The 27,280-nt window shown below is 43.6% G+C and overlaps 2 protein-coding genes across 11 annotated transcripts in view; both read right to left on the minus strand.

Moving 5' to 3' along the window:
- DIP2A (disco interacting protein 2 homolog A) overlaps positions 1-12,736 on the minus strand; it is an 80,148-nt gene extending 67,412 nt beyond the window's left edge. For both annotated transcript variants that reach the window (XM_083864808.1, XM_083864807.1), the window contains exon 1: positions 12,531-12,736. In XM_083864808.1, the coding sequence (XP_083720934.1) occupies positions 12,531-12,627 (97 nt within the window). In that variant the 5' untranslated portion in view covers positions 12,628-12,736. The remainder of the gene's footprint in view (positions 1-12,530) is intronic.
- Positions 12,737-15,797: 3,061 nt separating this feature from the next.
- PCNT (pericentrin) overlaps positions 15,798-27,280 on the minus strand; it is a 70,972-nt gene continuing 59,489 nt past the window's right edge. For 4 of the 9 annotated variants that reach the window (XM_083864961.1, XM_083864964.1, XM_083864960.1 and 1 more), the window contains 10 exons: positions 26,797-26,947; positions 24,327-25,043; positions 23,503-23,789; positions 23,138-23,240; positions 20,999-21,163; positions 20,019-20,257; positions 19,002-19,090; positions 18,171-18,333; positions 17,560-17,687; positions 15,798-16,196 (listed from right to left, as the gene is read on the minus strand). In XM_083864961.1, coding sequence (XP_083721087.1) covers positions 16,156-16,196; positions 17,560-17,687; positions 18,171-18,333; positions 19,002-19,090; positions 20,019-20,257; positions 20,999-21,163; positions 23,138-23,240; positions 23,503-23,789; positions 24,327-25,043; positions 26,797-26,947 — 2,083 coding nt within the window. In that variant the 3' untranslated portion in view covers positions 15,798-16,155. Of the gene's footprint in view, positions 16,197-17,559; positions 17,688-18,170; positions 18,334-19,001; positions 19,091-20,018; positions 20,258-20,998; positions 21,177-23,137; positions 23,241-23,502; positions 23,790-24,326; positions 25,044-26,796; positions 26,948-27,280 lie in introns of those variants that run through there. The other 5 variants (XM_083864963.1, XM_083864962.1, XM_083864959.1 and 2 more) reach the window with 3 other exon arrangements.

Consider the following 27,280-nt stretch of genomic DNA (forward strand, 5'->3'; position numbering starts at 1 on the left):
AGATCCAGTAAGATCTACTGAAAGACCAAAAGAAGGCTGAAGGCATCAATGCAACATTCTTCTGTCAAATTACAGATTCTACGTTTATTTCTATGTTTATGCCTCACTTTCAACAGCCCTCAGTCAAGGACCCTCTGCTCAGAATCTCTGCTAATAAACTCATGTATTTAAGACTCTCCAGAAATGCCAAGTGAAAGCCCAGACACCAGAAACTTTCTTGAAACACCTGAAAAACCCTGAAGATGAGTCTCAAAGGCGCAATATCAATTCCTTTAAAGACAGCAACTGGATTTCCTTTAAACCTAAGTTTTCCTCAGTCTCAAAATATACCCCACTTGCATTTACCATAAAACACCAATTGCTAATTCCACTAAATACATATCACTTCACTGTTACTAGAAACATCTATAAACTGACAATTCTGCAGAAGTTACTACACTACCACCAGGTTTATCATCTGAAGGTAATATGTCACCCATGATTTTTTGGGGTGACAAAAAAATCACCCTCCTCTGGTCACAATGTAAAAGCATTGTGCTTACAGAATTATCTCTATTTAAATTAATCTGAAACACATTTTGCTGAAGATACTTTTACTAATTACAGAACAGCAACATTAACTTCAAGTGAACTGTCATACTGTCCTTCTAGGCCAAAATTAGGTGATGCTCTTTACACAGTACCAGGTTACAATTTCACTGCAATCATTCTCCAAATATGAGGTGTCATATTTGATGATGGGCCACAAAGTAAGTTCTCAAGTTTTGCAGCTCACAGCTTCCCTTATAAAAGGCCATTGAGAACCTTTTTCATGTGATGAAAACACAATTTTGATAGCATCAGTACTGCATGAGTCATCAACCTATCCCACAGTCCCCTTCCATCACCCCAGGGAATTATCTCACCCGGATTCAGAATCCCTCTTTATTTTGCAGTGTCAAAACATTGCTTGTTTGAACACAGCAAGGCCACCTCTTGTCATGAGTCAGTTTATTGGGCTTCCCAACCTGCACCAGCTGCACCAACATGTGACTGAAGCCCTGCAGAGTGCAGCATAAAGTGTCTATCACTTCACTACTTACAAATATTCAATAAAAAATGGAAAATCCTCCAAAAATCCTTGTGGGTTATTATTAGTGCGGAATATTTTGGACAGAAGTGCATAAAACCAAGAAAAGGCTCTTTCCACAGTGAGGAAAAATCTTTTTGTAGCACAATAGTGGCTAAAAGGCCTTAACCCAAAAAGGGAGGAACCCAAATAAATGGTACAGGCAACCCTGATGCAAGAGCTTGCCCATGGAAGATGCAGAGAGGTGCTGTAGGGCACAGGAAACATGTAATGATCACAAGAACAAGCTATCAGTTATTAGCTATTCACAAGTTTTGTATGTTTAAAATATTTTTCCCCCTCTGGATGCAGTCCAGGGAACACTGGTCCTGCCAAGAAGAAGGATCAGCAATACAGCAGTTGTGTAAGTACATACTCAGCCATTGAGTTTGTCAAATCTAATTTATAGGCCTTCCATTTTAAATAAAAATACAAGACTATTTATTTCTTACTGCTATCTACCATTTTCTGGTTTCTCTAAGCATTCTGCTACTCCTCCTCTGTCTCAAACCAGCCTGTAATCACTTCATCCCAACTACCCTGCTACAACTCTGCTACACAGACTTATCTCACAGTTTAAGACCCATATAACTGCTAGGATAAAAGTAACATACACAAGGATTTATACCCAGACATTTTATAACTTAAACTATGGTTTATAATCTTAACAGTAATTTAAGATTAGAGCATCGAGCCAGAGCTCCAAGCAAATACAGAATATTTGTGTCAAGGAAGGTTTTTCTAGTTTTGAGGGGCTGTGTCACAAGTTACTTGTGTAACAATGAAGTAAAAATCAAATAACCGGGAAAAAAAAAACGGGAAAAGGGCAATATCCATAGTGATATCTTTTGCAGATCTTCATCCCAGCCCCTGCCTCCTGTAGACACCTGTGCTGTAGGTATTCCCAGCACCTGAAGTTAGCAGAATCAAAACATTCTGAAAGAAAACACCTCCTGCTAGGAAAGGGAGAGTCTCATTTGTTAATGGTCAGTCTCAGGCACAGATAAATTGATGTCCTGTGGAAATCAAATCAAATCAGAGCCCTGTCAGTGTCTGCTAAAACCCAAATCTGAAGAAAACTACGACTTTGCATTTATTTAGGCAATAGTTGCTGATACATCCTGGCTTCACAACTGTGAAAAGTCTAGAATTACAAATACAATTTGTTCCAACCAGTAAGTTCATCAGAAGAGTTTCCTATTTAAAAATACTCATTTCCTTAACACATTTCTTCATCTGTAGCACTATTACACTGGTTGATTACTGTAAGTCAATCTTTTAAACAGACTGGTTTATTCAATTATTCATGGAAAGTAACCCAAACTCTCTCTAACAAGGAGGCTGTACATGGAAAGTGAGTACAGGGACAACAGCAGCCATTGCCTTGACCCCTGTGTTATTGCTCAAACCCATGTCCAGCCACAGATCTGGATCTGACCACCACAGAATATATTCTTTCTCAGTTCCCCAAACTGCTCAAGGCAGACAAACACATGGCAAAAATACAATCCACAAACCCACAGCAGCCAAACTAATCCTGACCTCACTGGTGTTTCTGTGTACACAATTAAGTGTAGCCCAGAAGTCAATTGAGACTGTGGAGAGTCAAACTGGGAGGAATGTGAAGACTTCACTCCAGAGTGAAGCTCTTAACATGTTTCCACTAGAGCAAGGCAGGAGAGGGGAGGCAGGGAGTAAGACCTCAAGCTCCTGCCAGGAGTGACTCTGGGGTCATCTGCTTGACTGTTCAGAAGTTTCAAGGTCATGCATTTTACTACACAGACATCTAACCCAAGGGCAGCAGAAAAAAGCCAAGAGCAAGAATGAGCATCCCCAAGTACAACCATTTGAATTCCCACAGCATGTATTACACAACCTCAACTAGCTGGTTTATAAAGTTTAGGCTTCTTAGTGATTTTTACTTAGCAAATGAGAGCTTAGTGGGTAAAAAAAATTAGAAAAGATGTTCACACCTAAATTTGCTTTTTTCAAATACTGTTTCTGAAAGAAAAAATGAAGGAAAAAGTCTTTACTGAGCTGCCATCTCTGAAAACAGTGAATATTCTTTGCAAGCTGAAGTAATTCCCACCAAATACAAATTATACACAAACATCTGAAACGAGAAACTTCAGTAATTTTGTTAGACAACACAACACATAATTGCCAACAAATGTTTTGTGGTCTCAAGGCCTTTTCTTAACCCTACCACACTGTGCGCCTCCACAACATGGCCTGTCTGACGTGCTTTCTTTGCAACCACACATTCTGGCGCTTTCTTAATTAACATTTCTTACTCCTTATAATGTAAGGCAGAAATCTCATAATGTGGGACTTTGACAGAATTCCACCTTGATACACAGGCAGCTGGTACATATGGAGCTGCAGTCCCCCCAGTTATATCCGACCCACCTCCCAACACAGGTTTTCATTCCTCCCTGAGCAAATAACTTCTCAAACACTATTTGATAAAACAATGAGCTGGCTGGTATTTTCCCTGTATCTGATGAATCCTGGATCTGTGGGACACAAACATATTGATTATGATTTATGGGACCTTTCATATTTCAAGTTCTAGGACAAAATGCTGCTACAATCAGCAAGTCCTACATTTCATTTGAGGCTGGATCCACAACATATTGAAGGAACAGCCGTACAGATAGAGGCAGACGCTGAAAAAAAATTTTTTTGGGTATGAATTCTTGTTGCAGCTAAGCTGAAGTATTGGCACTCACTTCCATTCTTCTGCCCTCAACCCAATCCAGCTCTGAGGCCATATGGCTATAAGCAGGAAAAAGGAAAAAATAAAAAAAAAATTAAAAATTTGAGCCACAGTGAATTATAACAAAAAGCCAAAAAAAGAGATTATTTGCATCTGTCTTCATAATATCACAACACCAGCTATTAGTATCTTTTCAGTGTCCATAAATAGCAAATCCTGCATGAGGCAGATTTTTGTCAGACATCACTGGCATCCTGCAGAACACTGAAAAAAAAAACCTCCCTGCTAGTTGAGGGATGAGACGCAACTGGATTCACCAGGTGTTGGAATTCTCAAGTTCTTAAAGGGACGTACACAGAGATAATCAAATAGAAATGTCTTGACCTTTAAAAGGTAACAACAGACACAGAAGATTAAGAGCTGCTTCTTTCTTCACTGAATTGTAAAATGCAGACACCCACTACAAGGCACAAGCCTCCACAGAGGAAAACAACAACAAAAATCCACAGAATCTTAAAACCTTTGTATCCTGTGGAGCACTGCTGGGGAAACACCACCTTGAGAAAGAAGAAAGCTCATAATAAAGCAGTGAGAATGTGATAGAAGGATACGATGACGATTTGGAGGCTTTAATTATTCAGTCACACATTTCAACTTGGTCCCCTGAATTCTGCATTGCAGAACTGCACAGGAAAATCATACACTCTATTTTACTGCACATCATGGGTGGGGTAATAGTTGGACTCCATCAACTCCGAGGTCTTTTCCAGCCTAAACAATTCTATCATCTTTGAATTTGAGTCTGCAATCATCACGTCAAGAAAACTCAGGCGAATGCACCAAGTTTGTGTTTCCTCGAGAGCTACAAACCTTGTGCCAAGAAACTGTCAAACACTTTGATACTTACTCCAAGGTAAATACAAGGGTTCTTAATAACCAAATGACTGTCATGTAATCAAGAGAGACGGATATGTTTTCCCTCCCATTTGCATACAGGTACATTAAAGTCTGTCTTCCAGTAACAGAACTGGGTGATCCATCTGTAACTCAGCTGTATGAAATGTCATCAAGCATCTTCTGCAGTGGAAGAGATGCCACAGCCCACCTTCAATGAAATCACATTTCAGAGGAATACTTTATTCCTTAAAAAAAACCAAACTAACCCAAAGGAAAAAAATCTCCCCAACAAAATTTTAACTAGAAAATGGAAAAGAAAAAGGCACTTCATGATTTCAAGACTGGCAGAGCTTAATTTAGGTTTAGGGGAAGGATAGGGAGGTAAAACATAGGACAGTGTTCAATGCTAATTTTATAAAGGTAAATTTACTTCATAAATGTGTGTTTATAATTTTAAGGGAAGCTTAACCTTGCACAAGAGCACCTGGAAGAAAATAAATTTAATTTTTAAATTAATTTTCTTAATGTACAGGTTGTCATCATACTTTTGTTCCTCACCAGGTGTTAACCTTCCTTGCCAAAGCAACGTATAACAGAATAACAAGACTTCTACTGGAACACAAGGAAGATATTTATTTAAACACTGGTTAACTACAGCAGAAATCCAAAAGACAACCAATAAAAGCCCCAACCACCTAACTGGTTGAGTTTGAAATTCTGCTTTGGTGGGAAAGGAAGTTAATGATCTAGCAATCCCAGTTTTCCTGGTTCAGAATCATCTGTTTCCTCACAGTGATAAAGGTAACAGAATAATACTTTTAGTCCTTTTCTCTGCAAACCTTTAAGTGCATCACCATCATTCTTAAGCTGGAAGCCAGAGCCAACAAAATAAGACTGGATGTCCTCACTGCTCACCAAACTGTTTCATTAGAAACAGCTAAAGGTAAGAAGTGTAAGGATGCTCCCAGATAAGACCAGATACATTGCTTATCCTCCCATGTTCCAGAAGGCAGGGAAGAAAAAAGAGAAGGGAGGGACAGCAGAATAACAACGATGGAAAATGAGCATGATGGGGGAGTGGGAATGAGAGCAAAAGGGAAGAGAGCCAAGGAGAGCCAATTGTACTGTTCCACTGCTATAACAGTGCTTTCTAACATGGTTGCTAATATTTTAGGTCAATTCAACAAGAGCCTCTTAACCAGCTTCTTATTACCTTCCAAAACAGAGGGGCGAATAAAAAAAGATCTCTGATCATCCAGCACATCAGACACGGCAGAAAAAGAAAATGGGTCAATTTGTTTTACCCTCCTGATACAGAAAGATTCTGAGGACTCTTGGAGCCCAATGTGAAGCCTGAGGGCATGGAGAGGAAAGGGTGGAAAAGGAATAACAGTTCCTGGGTAACCTGTTTTTTGAGTGCTGAATATAGAAGCCTTGCTAAGGGGCACCATGTGGTCTAGCCTAGCCTGGTTCAGTTGGCACATGGCTGTGGCGCCAGGAAGGGGCAAAAAAGCCAACTGGCAGCGTAAAGGAAGACCAATCTGGGCTGCTGAAGAATGGCAAGACATTGCCACTTGGGCAGAGGAGTTACATGTGGAAGTCTGTCATGTGGATGCCCATGATCCCAAAAGTTGGGGCAATGAGGAACACTAAAACAATGAGCAGGTAGATCAGGCTGCAGAGATGGAGGTGTCACAGATGGATGTGGACTGGCTACACAAGGGAGAGTTGTTCCCAGCTCAATGGGCCCATGATGCCTCAGGCCATCAGGGCAGAGATGTCACCTATATATGGGAATGAGGATGAGGAGCAGACTTAATCATGGACAATATTTCTCAGATTACCCATGACTGTAAGACATGTGCTGCAATCAGGCAGGCCAAGCAGGTGAAGCCCCTGTGGTATGGTGGGCAGTAACCCAAATATAAGTATGGGGAGGCCTGGCAAATTGACTACATCACCCTTCCCCAAACCCGCCAAGGAAAGCGCTACGGGCTGACCATGGTGGAAGACACCACTGGATGGCTGGAAACCTACCCTGTGCCTCATGCCACTGCCCGGAACACCATCCTGGGCCTGGAAAAACAAGTCCTGTGGAGACACGGCACCCCTGAGAGAATTGAGTCGGACAATGGGACCCATTTCAAAAACAGCCTTATATACACCTGGGCTAGGGAACATGGCACTGAGTGGGTGACCATATCCCTTATCAAGGACCAGCTGCTGGGAAAGTTGAACAGTGCAATGGACTGCTCAAAACCATCTTGAGGGCACTGGGCAGGGAGACTTTCAAAAACTGGGAGCTGCATTTAGCAAAGACTACCTGGTTAGTTAACCCCAGAGGCACCACCAACCGGAGTTGGACCTGCCCAATCTGAACCCTTGACAACAACAGAGATAAGGTTCCAGTGGCACACATGAGAGTGTCCTGGGAAAAACAGTTTGGATCAATTCTGCCTCAAGCAAAGACGAACTCATCTGTGGGGTTGTCTTTGCTCAGGGACCAGGTTACACCCGATGTTGCAAAAGGATGGAGAGACATGATGCATCCCTCAAGGGGACCTTGTCACACTGTGCCTGCATCTAGATCTAGATACATATATGTACATAATTGGGGTCATGCATGTATTATATAGTTTAAAAGTTCAAGTTTGATGTAACACGTTGGTATAGGAAAAAATTCGGGGTGGATAACGTTAGAGGGTAGGATTTTTTTTTATTTTCTCTCAGGGAATTTTCTCCCATCTGCTGCCTAAGAGATGATAACGACCTGTACTTAAGAGAGATAAAAGATGCAGTCAAGGAGGAGGGGGAAAGGTGCAGCTGTCTGCACTCTTGTAGCTGAGGGGCTTTCCTTTGAGAAGGGCGTTTGGGGCTGGGCTCAGTTCCTCACTTGCTCTGGGGTCGGAGGGGACAGCCTGAAGGACGTCAGCCAGGTGCCCAGCCCTGCGCAGGGTGTTAACGTGTGAGAACAAGCTTGGAAAACTTACTCAGTCCCCAGGGGCATTTGGCAAGCCCCAGGTACTATCACACAATTAACAGTTTCTGTTGGAGAGCCCAGAAATTAAGCAAGAAAGGTGCTGCAGGTCAAGTTTCACAGACTGCCATCTGTCTCCCCAGTCACAACAGTTCTTCCCACTGACAACCTCAGATCATATGTATTTCCAAGACTTCCACAACAGAAAACTACCATTTTAGAGACCAGAAAAAAACTTAACTCTAAATACCATGATTTATCACAAGAAAAACAGGCGCAAGTGTGTGTGGGTGTCTCTTCCTCACACAATTTCACAAAAATAAATTTAATACCGCATCAATACTGTTGCTGTAACAAAAGGACCTAAACTTTTCAGCTCTGACCACTACCTTTAGGTTTTATAAGAAAGGCATTCTCACAAAAAAAGCTCATTCTTTTATCAATTTATTGTTTTAAAAGCCCCAATCAAACTAATTACAAAAAGTATTTGCTGAAGTATGGCCAGAATATTTGCAGTAGCCGAAGATGTCAGACATTAAATACCTTTACTTCTTTCAGGAAATACTTCATAGCTGGTATCTTCTTCCACTCAGGAATTACCTGCAGTACCTCAAGATGTGACGAAAACCCCCAAACCTTGCAAAAAATCCCCAAAACTTCCTTGTTATACATACAACTTCTTCCTTTCTTAAAAGGGAAATAAAAAATTTGGATAAAAATCACATGAAGTCAGTTTTCACTTTAGGAAGATGTAAACATTTGAAGGGGAACCAGAGCAATGAGCCCGCTGACCACTCCATGTAAATTGCACCCTTTGCCACTAAAGCTCAGCCAGACTCACAAGAAACCAATGAGCCATGTGGCAGGAAGTGGAAAATGCTCCTCCCCAAAAACAACTGAGAAATAACTGAGGTTATAATTAACATGGTAAGCTATATGAAATACTCTTCTATCTCCAAACTAATCCTACAGCCTTTTGATACAAGCCATTGAAAAGAGCGTTCTCCATCTGTCAGTCAGTGGAGTAATAGAATAGATTTGAACTAGCCAAAAAACCCTCTTCAGCCTCTTTACTGTAGGTTATCTCTGTCTGGAGTTTCAGCTTAGTTCATAGAATCATTAAGGTTGGAAAAGACCTCCAAGTTCACCGAGCCCAAAGTAAGACCAACATACAAATTCCTAGCAAACAGAAGAAAACCCAAATCCATATACTTGATGTTTCAAGGTGCAGAAATTCAGACCAAGAAGATGCTGTACCACTCACATGCTGGTCAAACAACACCTCCTGCAGTTTTTATCCGATTTTTACTGAACACAAATTCTGTGTTGTGTATCCAAAGAGCCCAGACTAACAGGATCCAGATAGCAACAAGCACCACAAATTTCCACTAAAAGAAACAAATGTAGTCATACATTCTTGTAAGTCCCTGAACTGCTGGCTGAGGGCACTGCCACCACCACCAGTCCTGGAAGACAAAGCCAACACAAGCTGACACCAGGTCCTCGTTGCTACATGAACACATTACACAATTTTGACTATTTCTATGTATCTTGTCCTTAGATGATCAAGGAGCAAGTGAAGCATCTTCCTGCACAGATAACCCAGAAGAAGCAAAAAACCCCACCCAATTCCAAAGTGGCGTACAAGTAATTTAGGTACATAAAAAATTATACATATATATGATGCAGTATCATCAAACAAGTGCAGGCTTTAAAATACACATTGATGCCTTTCCTACATAATCTCCACTGCAGATAATTTTTTTTTAAAGAACTGTTTATAACCTTAGTTCTCTTTCAGAGCAAGGAAGAAAAAACCACACCAAACCTCCAAAATTAATCAACCCACCAACCCCAAAACACCAGTGTTTTATAGTTACTAATGAACAACCTGAAGTACTGGAGCTCCACAGCATCCCCACCATCTGTGTCAGAGACACAGATACTGCCAGTCTGATTAGGGAACTCTGCATCTTTCCATTACATCAGAAAGCTGCAGCCTTTTAGAGTCTTAATATAAGCAAGCCTAGTCCACATCCATCAGCTGAAATGCAGCTTAGGTGCCAGGCACACTCTCAGAACTGTCCGTATCTCCCCAAAAGGTTGTGGCAGGTCTCTTAGTTCCCTTTAAAAGATTGACAATTTTTTTTTTCAACAAGAAAGAAATTAGTGTTGATATAACAAAACAACACAGTAGCACCATAGTAGGCTCACTTTTTATCCCAAACTATTATTTTTCTAGTACATGAAGAATACAATGCCAAGCAAGAGATCAGGATCTTGTAAAGCTGAAGGATTCCCAACAGTGCACTTGACTGGAATGGTAGTATGAACTGGCATTCCATTCCCATCCAAAATTCTTCACAGCTGAATGCTCTACTTAGGATTTTGAGCTGTCTTTAGAAAGTAGCAATGTACTCATGTCTACACTCTTCTCTACACCTCAAACACTTTTCCCAAGTTTTGCTATGATCATCTGAAGCAAAATCAAAGGAGATTAATCACCTTCCTGACTTATTTCTTACAGGTGAAAATAATGTAATCGAGGAGAACAGACATTATTCCTACCTCATCACAGCACACACAGTATTTCAATTAACAAAGTATACAGACAAAGCAGAAAGGAACTTGCTCTCACGTTTCTCCTTTTCTCTTTCTCCCTTCAGACTTCCTCTCAGATGATGGGAACATCCGCCCAAGTACTGACCTTCCCTAACTCGAGGCACATTCAGCCTAAGAAATCTTAGATTGCTATTCCTTCCTCTCCAAGCAAGCAAGTTGTGAGCATTAATGATGCAGGGCTCCATTAAAAGCTGCCCATACAAACATTAAGCAATGGCAGGATACAAGCACAGAATGTATTACCAGATGTTGAAGAACTACTTGAAACGCTTTCCGGTTTAGAAAGACAGAAAAGGAGTCACATCTAAGCTCATCAACTAAGTCTTCAGAATGATCAAGAAATTCAAGATCACAGTACCCCCGGACCAAATCACTCCATTAATCCAGCTGGATACACACCCCACATCAGACCCCCAGCACTAGGACAGCGTGCAATCACTTCAGGCGCCTCACAGGTCTAACATACTGCAGATCCACCTACAAAAAACCATTTTATCAGTAAAACAAACACAGAGGCAGGAACTGCAGCGCAGAGGAGCCAGCCCCAGGATATCCCTGCACGTGTCAGCAGGCACACAGGAAGAAGCACTGTGCCCAGCACGGCCAGGGAGCACACGGTCCCGGCTCACATGCAGGAACTCATCTCACACATGCAGCAGGGCAGGCCAGCTACTGCTGCTGACTCTGCCAGCAGACGTGCAGCAACAGGTTACACTTGGACAACAGTCACCATCCTACACTCTTCCCCTGCCTCTGCACCAAAGCTTCCACACTGGAGATGACGACAGCAGACCTGAGAATAACTTCTGAAACCGTGACCTGAACCAGGCAGCACATTTAGGTGAAAGAGCCCCAGTTTCGCCCACCTGAACCTGCTGATCTGAAAAGTGCAACTGAATGCTCCTAATCCCAAAACCACAGATGGTACGAACAGGTTTTCAGCTCTTCTATTCAAGGGTGCAGCTTGACAGTGTAACTGGGGAAAATGCAATGAGAACTGCTCCCAGGACACGGTGCCTGTGTCACCTCCACGCCGGCATGCCCTCCTGTACCGCGTGCTCATACCTGCCTGTCTGCAGGACAGCCACGCCACAGCATCAGCATGCAAAACATCCCTCCCCAGCTCCTTAACAGGGACACCACCACTAACACACACAGGGATCACAGGAGGGCTGTCACCACCAAACAGTGACCCAGAGGTGGAAGGGATGTCTCCTTCTGGGGGCTGAAAATCCATGAAATGGTCACAGTGACCCTTTGCTTGGCACTGCATATTGTCACTTTGGGGCCCATTAATGCCCAGGGCTGCAGCCCCTCTGCTCTGGAGACAGGCACCGAGAGCTGGGGCTGTTCAGCCTGGACAAGACTCTAAGGAGAGATTAGGGCCCCTCCAGTGCCTGGAAGGGCTCCAAGAAAGCTGCAGGGACTTTGGAGAAGGGCCTGGAGTGACAGGACAAGGGGAACGGCTTCCCACTGACAAGAGGGCAGGGTTAGATGGGATATTGGGATGAAAATCTTCCCTGTGAGGGTGGTGAGGCCACGGCTGAGAGGCTGCGACTGCCACATCCCAGGCTGGACGGGGCTGGGAACAACCTGGTCCAGTGAAGGTGCCCCTGCCCACGGCAGGAGGACGGAACTGGGCGAGCTTTAAGACTCCAGCCCAAACCATTCTATGATTCTGCGGTTCTACAAAAAATGGAGCGAGCATCATCATATCCCTGCCGGTATACACAGCGAAAAAGTTGGAAATTAACGGCAGATACAGACCGAGCGATTTAAGGTTTTAGCTACAGCTAGGAACAGATATGAAACTAAACTAGAATTGTCTTTCCAGAGTAGGCAGCTGCACACTAAGTGTCCATTCGGAAGAGCTCCTGAGGGGCCTCCAGCAGGCGCCGGCCGCGGGGATGGCCCAGGCCCGCCCGAGCTCCGGCTCCCGGCCCCGGCTCCAGCTCCTGGCTCCAGCTCCCGGCTCCCGCTCCCGGCTCCCGCTCCCGGCTCTCGCTCCCGGCTCCAGCTCCCGCTCCCGGCCCCGGCTCCAGCTCCTGGCTCCGGCTCCGGCTCCCGGCCCAGCGCTCCGGCAGGACCCGGCCGGGCCCGCCCAGCCCCGCTCCGGGCGGGAGAAGCCGCCCCCGGTCCCCTCAGCGGCACCGCGCCCCGGCCGCCCGCGGCCTTTCCTGCCGCCCCGCCCGCCCGGCCCCGCTCACCCTCGGAGAGCTCCAGCTCCAGCTCGGCCAGGCTCTCCCGCACGTCGGGCGGCAGCGGCACGGCCTCCAGCGCGCAGCCCCCGCGCTCCGCCGCCATGGCGCGGCCGGCCAGCAGCGAGCGGCCCGGAGCCACCGCCCAGCGCCGCCGCAGGTGGGGCCGGGGCCGGGGCCGGGCGGGGACGGGGAAAGAGGAGGAGGAGGAAGAGGAGGAGGAGGAGGAGGAGGCGCGGCCGGCCCCACCGCCCCGCGCAGCCGCTCCCGCAGAGCCGGGCCGGGCCCTGGGGAGGGGCCTCAGCGCGGCCCGCCCGCCGCCGGCTCCGCCGCTGCCCTTCGCTCCCTCCTTCCCTTTCCCCACCGCTATCGCTGCCTCGGCACCTGCTGGGCTGAGGCCCCTTCCCTGAAAGTACCGAAACTGCCCTTTTCCTCCTCACTCCTTCCTCCCCTGGGAGAACAGGAGCTGTGACCCAGCCCAGGGGGCCCACCGGGTATCCCAGGACAGGGCAGGGGCAGTTTCATGGCACAGGATTCCACAGTGGGAGCCTGGAGATAAAGTGCTGCATGGGACCGCAGAAAGAAAGAGGAAAAAAAAAAAAAAAAAAAAAAAATCAGTAATAATGGCTTTTCTAAACCAGCTCTCCAAGGGCAGTAGAGGAGAGCAGCAGGAAGCGATGGGGTTGGAGGCAGTGGCTTTGCTCTGTTCAGCTGTCCAGGGTCAGTGAAGGGCAGGGCAGCCCAGGCTGATGTTCTGGCATTCCTGCAGCCTCCCAGAGCCTCGGGTAAAGGCAAATCCAGGACTTTGCCAGCGGTCCTGACCACACAAACTGCTCTGCCAGTAGCAACTTTCCTAGAACTAGAAAATAAGGAAATCTGGGGAGTAGTCTTCTGCCGACAACTGCTTCTGTCCAAAACGCTGCTCCTGGTTGGGATGATTGGGTTCATGTTGGGGCTCCCGATTTCTCCGCTCACATTACTGAGACCAACACATCACAGGACAGTGTCCCATGTGGCTGCCCCTCTGAGGGCACAGACACACTACAGCAGCACCAGGAAAACCATGCTGCCTAAAATGTCATCCCTTACACGGGGCAGAAACGCTTTTGCTTCCACTCCCCTTCAGAAAGCTGTCTGTGGGTATCACGGAGCTGACGGGAACAGAGCCACAGAGAACACAGGACCTCTAGCTCAGATCCTACTGAGTTGGATTCTTTTGGTGCCTTAAGTTTTAGCTTTCATATTTTCCAGATTTTGTACTGCATTAGGATATAACTCTGAACTTCATATGAAGTGTTAGCAAGCTCTCCTCACAGTTCAGTTACACAAAACAATCCTTTTCCACCCTGAGAACCAAGGACACCGTTGCAGCTTCAGGCCCAGAAAGTACAAACAGCAAATTGAGGAGAGCAGTCTGGGAGGATGGGACTTCATAACCTGAGGCTGTAATTGGACAATTAACCCCAACATGTAAATGGACCAAAACTTTAAAAAGTGTGAAAATATGTGACCTGTTGTCCATCTTGGGTGTAGCCTCAGCCAGGCTCTTGTACTGCCCAAGGCACATCCTTTGAAGGCCTTTTAATAAAACACCTATTTTATTCCTTTAACGCTGTCTAGCCTCTGTTCTAGGTACCCTCTCAAGGCATCATTCCTTTTCTGAACAGGAGGCTGCAGCACCTGCCCCTTACCCTCATGTCCCACCTGTGTTCCTGGAAACAGTGACTGCCCAAGGAGACTTTTGGTGAGGCAGGGAAGCACTGACTGCCACAGAGAAGTTGCTCTGAATGCAAAGCCCTGCCAAGGCTTGGGAAGAGCCCTGCATGTTCTGGAACATAAAAAAGCCCCAGCAGATTGAATTAAAAATGTGCCAATGCAAAGCCAAATTCCCTGGAAACAGAACTGATCCCTAGGATGTGCCAACTGTCCTTTAAAGGAATTGCCCACATAGAAGTGCCAACTTTTAGAACTAGGCATTGATTTGGATTTGCAGAGTCAGTATTGACTGGCTAACTCTGAGCCCTCAGGCCTCACAGCCCTCCTGCTCACACTCAGCATGGAACATCCAGCTGTGAGTGTGCTATTAGACATTGGGTTTAGTGCCCGTTCTGAACTGTGCCCTAGAAATGCATTGTTCCCAAAAGGGGATCAACTCGTGCTATGCTAAGCAAAAAGGGCACCAGCACCATTCAGTGTGTGCAGTCTGACAATGTTGCATCGACTGTTAGGACTCTTAGAATCTAATTTTTAAAAGAAATATGACATAGTCATTGAGCCAGTTTAAACTTAGTTCAAATTGGTTTGGAACTCTGGACAATTTAAGTTACTTTTGCCAAGCTTTTACACCAAATCAAGTATTGTTTGTTCACAGCTCTCTTAAATTTATGCCCAATCAATTCAAGGGCTCTCCTATAGCTGTCAGGGGTAATAAATCTGTATGTGTGCCAAGATCTATCTCTACCACACATTTTTTCCAGAGAAGCAAATGGTGATCTACCTGACAGACAAATATGAGTTTATCAAGACAAAAGGAGTTAAATAAGTAATAAAACAACCTCAGATGAATGCCAGTATATAATTCTCAATAACCAGTAGAGAAAAGTCTTTTAATAGTCTGCAGCAGAACAATTTGCCTCCAGAAAATATTTTTCTCATGTTCCAAAGTTAAGCACCACATCTGCTTCAAAGGTAGAGATTTCACATTTCCAGAGGTTTAAAATATTCTGCGATTATAATTCTTCCTATGCCTTTTCTAAACAAATATAGAAATGTCACAGCAAAGTCTTGTTCAGCATGATACTTTGATCTGTCTCATTTTTGCACTGAGATATTTTGACTGGAAATGGGTGTACCACCAGAGCACCTCTTTCTTCTTCTCCAACCAGCAACTTCATACACATTTGGAACTGCCCCTCTGAAGGTAGCTACAGCACAAGATAACAGACAGAAGCAGGATCACTTACATTAGACAGAATTCATAGGTTTTGTTTGGTACGTTTTGCCAAAAATGCATAGAGTTAAACAAAATTATGGGCCTTTTGAACTAGAAAAATGAAGCTAAAAGTGTCCAGAACAAATAGGACAGACTGAAAGAGGACTTACATACTGAAAAACCAGATGAGCAAACCCTAAATTCATAGAAGGCTACAGGTATCTTTGATATTTTTGAGAGTATCTGAGCTATAGCTTTAATTGGAATGATCCTACAAAAACATTAAAACCCAAACAATTTCAGGAGCAGCAAAAGAAATAAATAGGTATGATAGAAATAAACAACCACACAATGTAAGAATTCACTATTAAAATGCCATTTTAATAATTTTTTTTTACAAGGAATCCACCTATACACTATAGAAAAATAAACACCACAGAGACTTTTTGCAGCTTACAATACAGCGATGCAGGCACACTTCAGCTGTTGACTTAATTTCACATGAGAATGTAAAACATTGTCCTTAGTGAAAAGTAAGTCCCTCTTAAAGTACTAAAATATAATAAAAGGAATCATATAAAAATCTGCTGTAAAAGCACTGCCCTTTATTCAGTTGCATGGGAGATTGCAAGTGCCTCTGTTGAGTGAGGACCAACTCAGAGGAAGCAGGAACTTGCAGGACAGATTTCATCAGCCTTCCCATCACTTAAGGTTTCTCTGATGAGGTGAACCTAGCACTTGCCCTAAATTAAAAAAAAAACAAACAAAACAAAACAACAAAACAGATTGATATTAGAAAACTGCCTGTGTTATGAAGCAACAGTGTACAATTAGCAGCGTGGTATTTCCTCAAAGCACTTCATATGAGCTACACTGAAAGCAATTCTAACTTTCATGAGCCACCTAGGAGCAATCTAAAATAGGATTTGAAAGCCTAAAAATCTGCCAAAGCAAACCTTCATACCCTGGGACCAGTGCTCCATTACAGGCCTGCTTTACCCCCACTGACAGCTCACTTCTGCCATTCCTGTAGTGACTCTTTAGAACATCTACTCAGCAAGGTCTTGCCACTGAGTAGATGTCCTAAAGTTCATTAGGAACTGAGAAATCACTGGGCTGACAGCACTGTTCTAAAGATTGCAGCATCATTCTGTAATGCCTGGACATTACTGTCCTGCTGACATGCAAATGACAAAAATTATATGTACTTTTCACAGAAGTGCTGCTCATGAGCACACTTGGAGTGAAGCAAAATGTGTTACTTCCATAAAGGCTGAAATGTTTCAAGTCTAAAAATCTGTTTATCTATCTGTATCAGCCATGCAGCTGCAGTATTTGGGGGAAAAAACCACAAACCCACCCACCCACCCACCCACAAAGTCATGGTAATAAAATTTCTAGGTAAAGGCCTGCTGAGAACAATATCAAAGTTCCCAAACTCTTCAGGATTTCAGGATGATGTGATGACAGTCTGCAAGTTCCTCCTCAGGACAAGGTTTTTCTCTGCTACAACCAGCATGTAACAAGAGGAGGTAATTAGACTAATTAAACTAAGTAAATTTGGTCTAGAGATTTGGTGGAACTGTTTTAAATAGCAAAACTAAGTGCCACTAAAATCCTTTGTGTGCTCTTTGATAAATCTTAGAGCTAGCTAGATGGCTGTATTTACCAGGCTCCAAATCTTTTTTTAAAATCTGTTATGAACATAAGGGAGTGATAAATAAAGGAAGCATTACAGTTGGTGCTGCAGAGAGAGCCCTGCTCAGCTATTACAACAGCTATGTTTGACTTTAAAGCAAATTAACTCCATACACAGCTTCATTTAAATTGCAACACTTGCTTGTTTAGACTTGGAACAGGATGGGGGCAGAAATCACAGGAAATTATCCTGTATTCTCTTTCAGTATGAACTTAGAGAAATGCCACACTTGGTGTAGTTTTAAGAACGATTCAGAAAGGTTTCCTTTCAGAGACTTAAGTCAGTCTTGATATGACTTAAATAATGATAATTATTCCTTAAAATTATGCTCTTTATTGGCCATGTGTACAATGAAAAGCAGCCTAGGCTTGCAGGAGGTGTGAGGAGGGGCAGAAGGTGGCTCTTACCTGGCTGCCCCCCTCGCAGCCTTTGCTGAATCGCCTCCAAGCGATGGATGTACTCTGTGAGTGACTGCTCAGGGTCCTGAGGTGGCACAAGGGACTTGTCTGGAGCTGGACTCGGGGACGGATGCAATCTTAAAAAGAAAACAAAAGATTTTCTCTTTTTCATGCTATGCTTTCAAATATATCCAGAAGTTACATTCATAGAGTCAGGAATTCTGGGCAAAGAAAACTGGAACCACCACCACCACCCCTTCCATCTGTTCCTGGAAACAACAGCTGCAACAGGCATCCTTTAGCCTTCTTTGGATCTACATCAGACCTGAGCCACCACTAATCCAGTCCCACTGAGCACCAGCCAGGGCTGCTGTTATTAATATTCTGTTCCATATCATACAGGTGACTTTTCTTAGCAGAGCTTCCAGAAACAGGCATATGACAGAGGAATAGGGTGGGGTAGAATTAAGTCTTTTGGAACTGCTTGCAGGTCTCAAACTCTCCAAAACATTTGGCTAAATTCCATGCAAACCAGAAGACTACCTAGCTGTTTGTGACAAGCACAGCCCTCCAAACCACTCTAGAATAATTTGAAGCATCTCCCATGTTTGCAGACTGACCTGCTGTGTGAGTGGGAGGAGCAGCGTGGGGAGAGGCTCGTGAACCTCGCAGCACAGCTGGTCCTGTGGCACTGCCCTGTGCCCCTGTCCCGGGTAGGGGGAGAGCTGGCAGGAACAGCTGGGGGCTGCTGCTCCTTCAGGACTTCTGTTCTGGCACCAGAGGCTGTGGTAGATATGAAGGGATAAAAAATATGCACTAGGAACCATTGAGAACACATAACAATAAACACATCCAATAAACCCATGGAAATGGCAGCAGAGGGTGCTTCAGTTTGGTTTTAAATGCAGGTAAATACACTTTCTACAGCTAACTGCTTTTTTTGTTTGTGTGGGGGTTTTTTGTTCTAACCATATTTAACAGAATTGTTATTTCAAGTTCAGCATTTGAGGATTCAAGTTTCTTAGGACTCATACCACAGTGGGTTTATGTACAAAGGTGGTGCTTTCTTTTAAAGTAAGTATTTCCATCAACTTAGAAACAGTGAAAATTACATAGTACTAGGCTATGAAAAATACACTATTTAATGTGAAATTTGTTTAGCATTGAAAAGGCACAAGTAATGGGAATTTACATTAAGGACAACAGTTCCCCAATACTGGGTGCTGCATTAAGATGTTTGTTGGAATTCTTACAAAGGAACTCAAATTCTTATGAACAGTAACTCAAAGGAACACTCAAGTGTTCCTCAAGTAACTCAAGCCCTTATTCACCTGCATCAGAACATCTATCCATCTGCTCTACAGATTTTCCCCCTTTGGTTTTGTTTTTAAATCAAACACATCACTGAAGAGAAATTACAAAGAAAACAATGTACTTGTCCAAACACGTACCTGTGTTACCTCCTGTGCTGTGAGAAATGCTTTCACCGTGTGTGCTCTTCCTGCCAACTTTGTTCCACTTCTTCACCAAAAACTTCAACCTTGGTAGGAAAACAAATTTGTACAAGCATTAAAAATAAGCAGAAATACATCAAATTTGAATATTATTTGTTGGTATAGAACCTATTAAGCATAAGCAATAATTGTGGGAATGACAGAGAATTCTTCAAATTCAGTCTCTGGAATGCTGGTTAGCCCATTTACCCTGCAATGATCTTTGAACTGCTGAAAAGACTTGCTTGTTTTAGCTCTGCTTCTTATTTCCGGAGAGCTTTTCCTACCTGAGAGGAGGAGTTTGGAGTTCCTGCAGCCTTTGCTGTTTATTATTCATGTCAAAGACTCTGTGTCATCCATCTCCTGATAGAAACTTGCTAGTAATCATTTTAACTAGACAAGGAAATTGCTCAGAAATAACCACCTATTACATTTAAAACTGCTCTTTTTTCATTAAATGGGCTTAAAGCCCATTTGGGCTTGAGTTTGTAATGCTGTGCACTGGTTCCCAAATATATTGCAGTTGGGTATCACTCGAGTAGCTTTTTCATAGAATAAGGAACGGTTCAGACTGAAAGGGATCCTGAAGAAGCCCACCTTGTTCCATCCTCCTGCCATGGGCAGGGACACCTTCCACTATCCCAGGCTGCTCCAAGCCCTGTCCAACCTGGCCTGGAACACCCTCAGGGATGGGGCAGCCACATTTTTTCTGAGCACCCTGTGCCAGGGCCTCCCCATCCTCACAGGGAAAAATTCCTTCCCAATATCCCATCTAAATCTACCCTCTTTCATCCTAAAGATGTTTTTTACAAATCTTTAATACAGATCAAACTCAGCTAACAAATCATGCTTGAACCAGTTTGGGAGATTGCTTTTGCTTAGTATTAATGAAGGATAAACCACAGGAACTATCAGGTTTTTTTAAGTGTCCAAGAAAACATTACATAGAGGAGACAGGGAGTGCTGTGGCTTTACCTTGAAATGGCAATGATGGCTCTGGCTGCACACCTGAACTTGGTGAAAGGCCGAGAGTGCGATGCAGAGAGCTGCAGGTCTGCAGGAGAGGGGTAGATTCCCATGCGGGCAATGAGAGAGAGGGTGGCCTGCTCACAGTCCTGAAACCCACCAAGCAGCAGCAGGAGGTATTTCTTCTGATAAACCAGGGCCTTTCTAAAGCTCTCTGCTCGAATGTACTTTCGATACAGTCTCTGCAACTGCAGAAAGGAAAAAAATAATTAAAAAGTTCATTTCTTTTCACAGTTACTGTCTCAAAAACCCAGCCACAAACAAGGTGTTCTTAGGTCAAATGTCCAGACTGAGGACGCAAGGACAGCGAAACCAATTCTGTACACTGCTAAAACCCACCCAGATTTGGATTGTCAGACCTCTTTAAATCTCTTGAATGTTTTCAAGCAAAACTGTCATACTCAAAACTCTGAAACAGTTTAACTCTTTAATAAAGAAAATATATCTGCTTAAAAAAACAAAATAGCCAAAAAGCATGGTGGGAGATATGTCTATCAGATTTGATTACAATCAAAGTGTCAGAAAAATAAAAAGTATTTAAGATTAGTGAGCAGGGATTAAAAATGAGTGTTTTCTATTTTCAAGCTTAGACAAGAAATCCGAGTCTCCCTCTCATTTAAGAGTGGAAAGAAATTCCAAAGATCCAGATTACTTTTGATGCAAGTTCCCGTCTAACACTGAGAAAGTTCCAAAGAAACTTCTCTGATGAGGTACATATGGGGAAAGTTTCTAATTTAAAATAATATATCGAACTGTTAATCTAGAAAATCAACCTTTAAAAATAGCAACTGAAGAATACAGCAGTAAGTGAAAGATAATTGCCATAATCTGACAGATCCCTTTTTTCCTCAGCAGATCAGGCTGAAATGACACCTCCTGGCTCTCCAAGCTCCAGAGACCCTCTTTGCTGGCTATCCCCATGATTTTACCTTAGGATGGGAAGTTTCTGCCACAGGTTTGTTTTCAATTTCAGCCTTGGCTTTAGCCAGCTGGGCTTCTGCCTGTTTCAGCATGTTCTGCAGCGTGTTCCTCTCTCGTTGCCAAGCCTCTCTTTCCAGCTCTTGAATAGGGTCAGCATCACCTGTAGATCTCATCTAAAACAGAAACCTAAAGGAAGTGAGTCACAATGGGTTTTGCACATTACTTCCACAATCAAACATCTCAAACCGAGTAATAGCCCAACTTGGTGACAAATTAAAATGTAGTAACAATGAGCCCAAAAACCAGTAATGGTATTCAGGTGTTAAACAGCACAATGGGAAACTGAAATGCATGAAAAGCCCTTCTGACTTTCATCTGACTTTCTTCTCCATCCACAGGCAGCACAGAAATAGTGAAGATGTCTGTTTACATGCAAAACCAAGTTGCACATATAACAAAAACAAGCTGTGAAAAATTCTGAAAAATCACACATCCAATTCTGGGTCCGTTGTCCAGAGAAGCTGTGGCTGGCCCATCCCTGGAAGTGTCCAGGGTCAGGCTGGATAGGGCTTGAAGCAATCTGGTCTAGGGGAAGGTGTCTCTGCCTGTGGCAGGGGGTGGAACGAGATGGGCTTTAAGGTCCCTTCCAGCCCAAATCATGCTGTGATTCTGTGAAAATCACTTCTGTGATAAATCGTCTCTTGTAGGAATGAGATCCAAGACTTCAGCTCCAATTCTTCATGGAAGTTCTGCCTCCATAACCCTCTTTGTATCCACTACAAATTTACTGGTCATCAGTTACATCACTGCATGATGCAGTAGATCACAAAAGAAATAGAAGACTTTTTTTTTTTAATGGTAGTTGATGTTTTATCCCTTGAAATAAAATCTATACATTAGAGAAGCCAGTACAAACCAGTTTCTCCTAGCAAATTATTTCAGTACAATCTGTAGTATCTGAAGGAGTTCTACATGACTCATCTACGTCCTTGACTTCTACTGCACCATTTGGCAGCTGATTGACCAGACAGCTCCATTTGGCACAGATTTATCCAAGCTGACATTTTGCCAGGTTCCCTGTCTGATGCTCCCCAATTTATTGCAGCTCAAGATGGGAACAGCAGAAAATTCCTTTGGTCTCCTGAGCGTGTGGTTCAATTCCTTAAAGGAAGGAGAAATTCAGGGAGGAGACTGAAGGAAAAGGTGATTCTGGGGAAAATAAAAATAAATCAAAGCCTGAAAAGAGGGCAGAGAGGAGGGATTGATTGTGCCCACAGAAGAAAAGCTATTGAGGTGGAGTTTTTACTCCTAAGCTCTAGAAAGGCATGTGTCTTTAAAGTGCTCTACTGAACACTCTTTCTGTTAAACAAAATTTAAGTCAGGAAACTTGAGTTCTTTAATTTTTGTGTGGTCAGTCCCTGAAGGAGGGAACTCTTGCTCTAACAAGAGTTTTGTCTACAGCTGACAGCTCTAGAGGTTTGAGAGGAAGGCTTAACCAAAATAACCCCATGAACTTGGAGAAGAGGCTGCACACCCCTCTCCTCAAGGCTGGAGATGATCCATTTGGCAACCACCTGTGTGGCTGCACAGGTGACAGAAGGAAAATATTAACTGTATTTTGTAAGCAGGTAGACACAGGCAGAGCTGCAACATGCCAAGGCAGCTTGTCACACATCAGACTTGTGAACAGAAGGTACAAAAACCTTTTCACATATCAGTCATAGATCTCTGTCTCTTGCAGGAGAAAGACATAAAATTGCAGTTATCTGAGGAATCAGATGGAATCTAAAAGTTATGCTTTTATGTATTTTGTATCAATAGACCTGACCTTGGGTCTTTGGTAATCCCTGGGCTTACCAGGGATTTTTCATTTGCAAATTTTATTTATTTATTGCAAAAATATTTGCAATACTGCAAATTTGGGTCAGAACAACCTTCCTGAGATTACAAACCACTATGGTGCTTTTTGAAAAGTACTGGGCATTTTGGTGGAAAACAACTGTCTCTGGATGCATAAAGAAGCTACAGCAACACATCCCAAGGCTTGTGATCCTTGGATGCATTACATATCTAGGAAAAAAACACTCTCTTTATTGCAGACTCTGCAATACAACAAAACAGAGAAAATATGTTAATATTTTCCTTACCTGAGATGTAGGAGGAGACAATAAATCTGATTTTAGTTCCCTTAATGTCTGTAGTAAAGAGGCTACAGCTTCATCATTTGATGCAGACCAATCATTAACCGTTCTGTTAGACAGAAATATCTTTTCAGTATCAGGTTGATTTGTTAGAATGTTTACACACATTTAATTGCTTCTTCCCACTATGTGACCTTTAAAGTTCTAAGGCTTTACTTGTGCAATATTTACCACACAAATTACTACAAATACACAGAGAAATGAGCAAGTTCTGGTAATTTTTAAGAATTAAAAGAGCTAAGGGCTCTCAGCCATGACCCACAAAAGTTAAGAAGCAGGATGGAAAGCAAAGTGCTATTTTATGAACTCACTTATCTAGAGTTTTATATATAAACTCATTCAGGTGTGCAGCCACAAAGAGCAACTGCTGCCTTATCTTCTCCAGCTGTTGTTGCTGCTGTTGTAAGTGGGGTTTTTCAGTTTCTTTTGTCACAGGCTGTGTGGCACTTCCATCTTTGCTTGAGGTACACAAGAGTTCCTCCCGACAGTTTGGAATTGGAGGATTTCTTTCTTTTTCTCTTTCTTTTAATACTGCCAGTATTTCCTGCAGTTCTTTAATTCTTTGTTCATCCCTTTGGTGTTGCCGTTCCAAGTTTTGCTGTTTGAACAGAGTAAGCAGTAGTTAATTGAATCTTATATAAGTGTCACCACACCTAATTAGCATATCCATCTGGGTGTTCCTTAATGGCCAGACCACTTTTGGGGGAAGGCTTAGAGCACTGCCTTCCAGGGCCACCAGGAAGCCATTTAATGACACTGGAGTGGGCATTGTCTCCATCCAAGGAGAAACCCAGGGTGAAACCAATACTGTGTCAAGCCACGCTTGGGATCCTAGCTCAAAATAAGGGCAATGACATGAAACCTAGTTAGGTTCCATCCTGCATTTAACCCATATTCATTCCCACCTGTGAAGAACAAGCAATTCCCGGCAGAAATTTAAAGATCATCTTCCCTCAACAATAAGCCCAGACACAATCCCCTGAAAACATCTACATTTTAGAAAAGCAGGAGAAGAGGTCATTTAATGCATTTTTCAGAATGCTTTAACAGAAGGGAACATTCCAGTCCACGAACACCATCCAGAGGGTTAAATCCCAGTGTGTGGCTATTTCAGTGCAAGGCAGGGCATTCTCACCAGTCTCTCCTGATCCCTCTGCCAGTCCTTCTGTTTCTGTAGCTCTGTCTGTTGCTGCTGTTTCCGCTCTCTCTCCCTCTCCTCTCTCCTGTTCTTATCTTGCTCTTTAAGCAGCTTGAAGAGTGACTGCAGTTGTTCCCAGTCAACTTTCAGCTTGATTTCCCTCTCCCTCTGGGCCTCCAAGGAACGGATCACCTCTTGCTTTTGTGCCTGCAGAGACTCCAGGGTGGCTCGCAGCTTGTCACTGACCTCCCTCTCCTTCTGGGTTTCCTCACAGCACATCTGCACCTCAGCCTCCAGCTGCCTTTTGGACAGGATGGCCTTCTGGTGCATTTTCTCAATGACAGCAGCAAGCTCCATAGTTCGGGCCCTCTCCTCTTCCAGCTGGGCTTGGAGCTCCCGGACAAAGGCTTGTTCCAGCAGTGACTCCCTGTGCTGGCAGGAGGCTCCTTCCTTCACTCTCAGGCTCAACTGCTCTGTCAAAACACGCTCGTGATTCAAGGAATCCAGGAGCTCCAAGGAATGATTCTTCTCAGCCTCCAGGTTTTTCTGGAGCTCCCTGAGTTTGGTGTGCTCCTGGGACAGCAGGGCCTCGCAGCGGGAGTGCTCGATCTGCAGCTCCTTGCGGAGGTTGTCTGCCACTGTTCTCTCGTGCTCCAAGGACACGGCCAGCTGGCAGTTCTGCACTGACTGCACATCCAGGGCAGCCTGCAGCTCCTGGGCACAAGGGGAGAGAACACATTCATATATCCCAGCACAAACACTCCTTGGTGTTCAGCAATTTTCAACCTCCTGTTTTATCCAAAAAGATATTCAAGACTTAGCTAGAGTAGTTCAGATATTAAAAAGCTTAATTTAAAATTACAGGTGTCAGAAAAATGCTCCTTAGCAATCTGGCACCAAGCAACAAACCCCAAAATTACCATTTTAATGTATCTGCCAGTACATTATTTCTTGGAAATCACTACTTTTTACATCACTCAGTCCCATTAATAAGTAACATCTGAAACAGCAATAAGTCTGTCATTTTAAAAAGAAAAATCTAAGCAGTAAGAGTGGATGTAAAGCTTCAGGACTTGGCAGCCCATCTCTTCAAAGCTTAGAGCAGAGACTGATAAAAATAATCACAGAATGGTCTGGGTTGGAAAGGGCATTAAAGCTCATCTCATTTCCACTCTCTTCCATGGGCAGGGACACCTTCCACTATCCCAGGTTGCTCCCAGTCCTCTCCAGCCCAGCCTTGGAAACTTCCAGGGATGGGGCAGCAGCAGCTGCTGTGGGTAATCTGGGTGCCAGGGCCTCACCACTCTCACAGGAAAGAATTTCTTCCTTATGGCTAATCTAAATCTACCCTCTTTCCCTTTAAAGAAAGGACCATCCCTAGGTCCTTTCTTCAGAAAGAAAGGCAGGGAATGAAGGGGCAGTTGTAGGGCACTGCAGACAGTCAGAGCTGGCACTCCTGTCCTGGTAGGGAGGTCTAACTCTGCCCCCACCCAGCCAGCACCATTTGTTATCTCCTAGAAAGCCAGGGCAGATGCTAAATGGCAGAAGTTTTCCATAAGGGGGCTTCAATAAAGATCTGTGAATGCCAGACTCATCTTTGGAATAGCTAACCTTGGGAAAAAGCACTTTTCTCCTGGCCTTGGCTACTCTGTCCTCCTTGCAAGAGCAGGTTTCTGAAAAGGAGGAGGATAGTAGCAGCATTTCCTAACCATGCAGCACTAACAAATATCCCAAGAAAAATAATTCACAAACCTAAACACCTACCAGGAAGAGGACAGGAGAAGCCAGACTACAAGGAAATAGTCAGAATTGTGTTTCCCCACTTCGGGAATTTAAGTAGGATTGTTTGGAGTTCTTTTTGAGAGTTTAGTTTTGGGGTTTAAGAAATGGTTTATGTTAAATCTTTCTCCTTTTCCATTTACTGTAGGCCTTTTACAAGCACTGAGTCATTGCTATTACAATTTTGGAGAGAAAGCTGTTCATTTGTTTTCTGTTCTATTTAGAAGGGAACAGGACGATTTTGGTTAACCTCCAAAAATACATATTATACTGAAAAGGCTCTACTCACTCTCTGCCAAACCTATTTATCATTGGGTGGTTTTCTTTATAATCTCAGAGATCATACACTTCACACCCTCATGGTAAGTTTGCTCTGGAATTAAGGGTGCAGTTACACAGCTGTAGAATCTGGCTATCTCTACTCAGCAAGGGAAAATGAGAAAGGAAAAAACACTAAGATGTGGAAAAAACACCCCAACAATGCATTCAACCTTGGTTTGTTTCTGCACATGCAATTCATGAAAGCAGCTGAAAGCTTTGATTCTGTGAAAATTCAGAAAAGTGCCGTGCACATTCATAAAAGGGATGGGGGTTTTAACAGTTACTACACAATAAACAGTGGAGGTTGAAGAAGACTGCACAAATAACCTGCTAGTTAACATCATGCCCCAGGGGAGCTGGGCGTTACCTCCATGGCCTTTGTCTTCTCATCCTCTGCTTTCCTCTGCTGACGCTGCTGTTCCTCAAACCAACCCCGCAGCTCAGATCCCTTCAGCTGCTCAGCCTGCAAGTCTTCAAGTGCAGCTGCCAAATCCTTTTCTTTTTTCTCCAATTCGACACTGCAAAGTTCAAAACAAAGTTTCTATGAGCAGAAGAGAACACCCCTCACCAGCATCACAAGCAAGACATTTTGGGTTGGTTTCTCCGAGTTCTTCCTATTGCTTTGTTTCTTTAAGTTGGCCTCTAGTCTTTCTGAAGAGGGTCAGTTTTCAAGTCACAGCTAGCTAGCATCTGAAAATATTTACCACCCTGCAAGCCAAGCTAGAATTGCTCAATTTACTAACAGTTAGGGGATGGGTTATTTATCCTGGCAGAGCAAAGCTGTTATCCTGTGAGATGAGAGCAAAATATTGGCATACACTAAGAAGGGAGTGGGAAAGGAACATACCCAA

This window comes from Zosterops lateralis (assembly GCF_965231275.1).
Source record: "Zosterops lateralis genome assembly, chromosome: 7".
NCBI classification, from domain to species: domain Eukaryota; kingdom Metazoa; phylum Chordata; class Aves; order Passeriformes; family Zosteropidae; genus Zosterops; species Zosterops lateralis.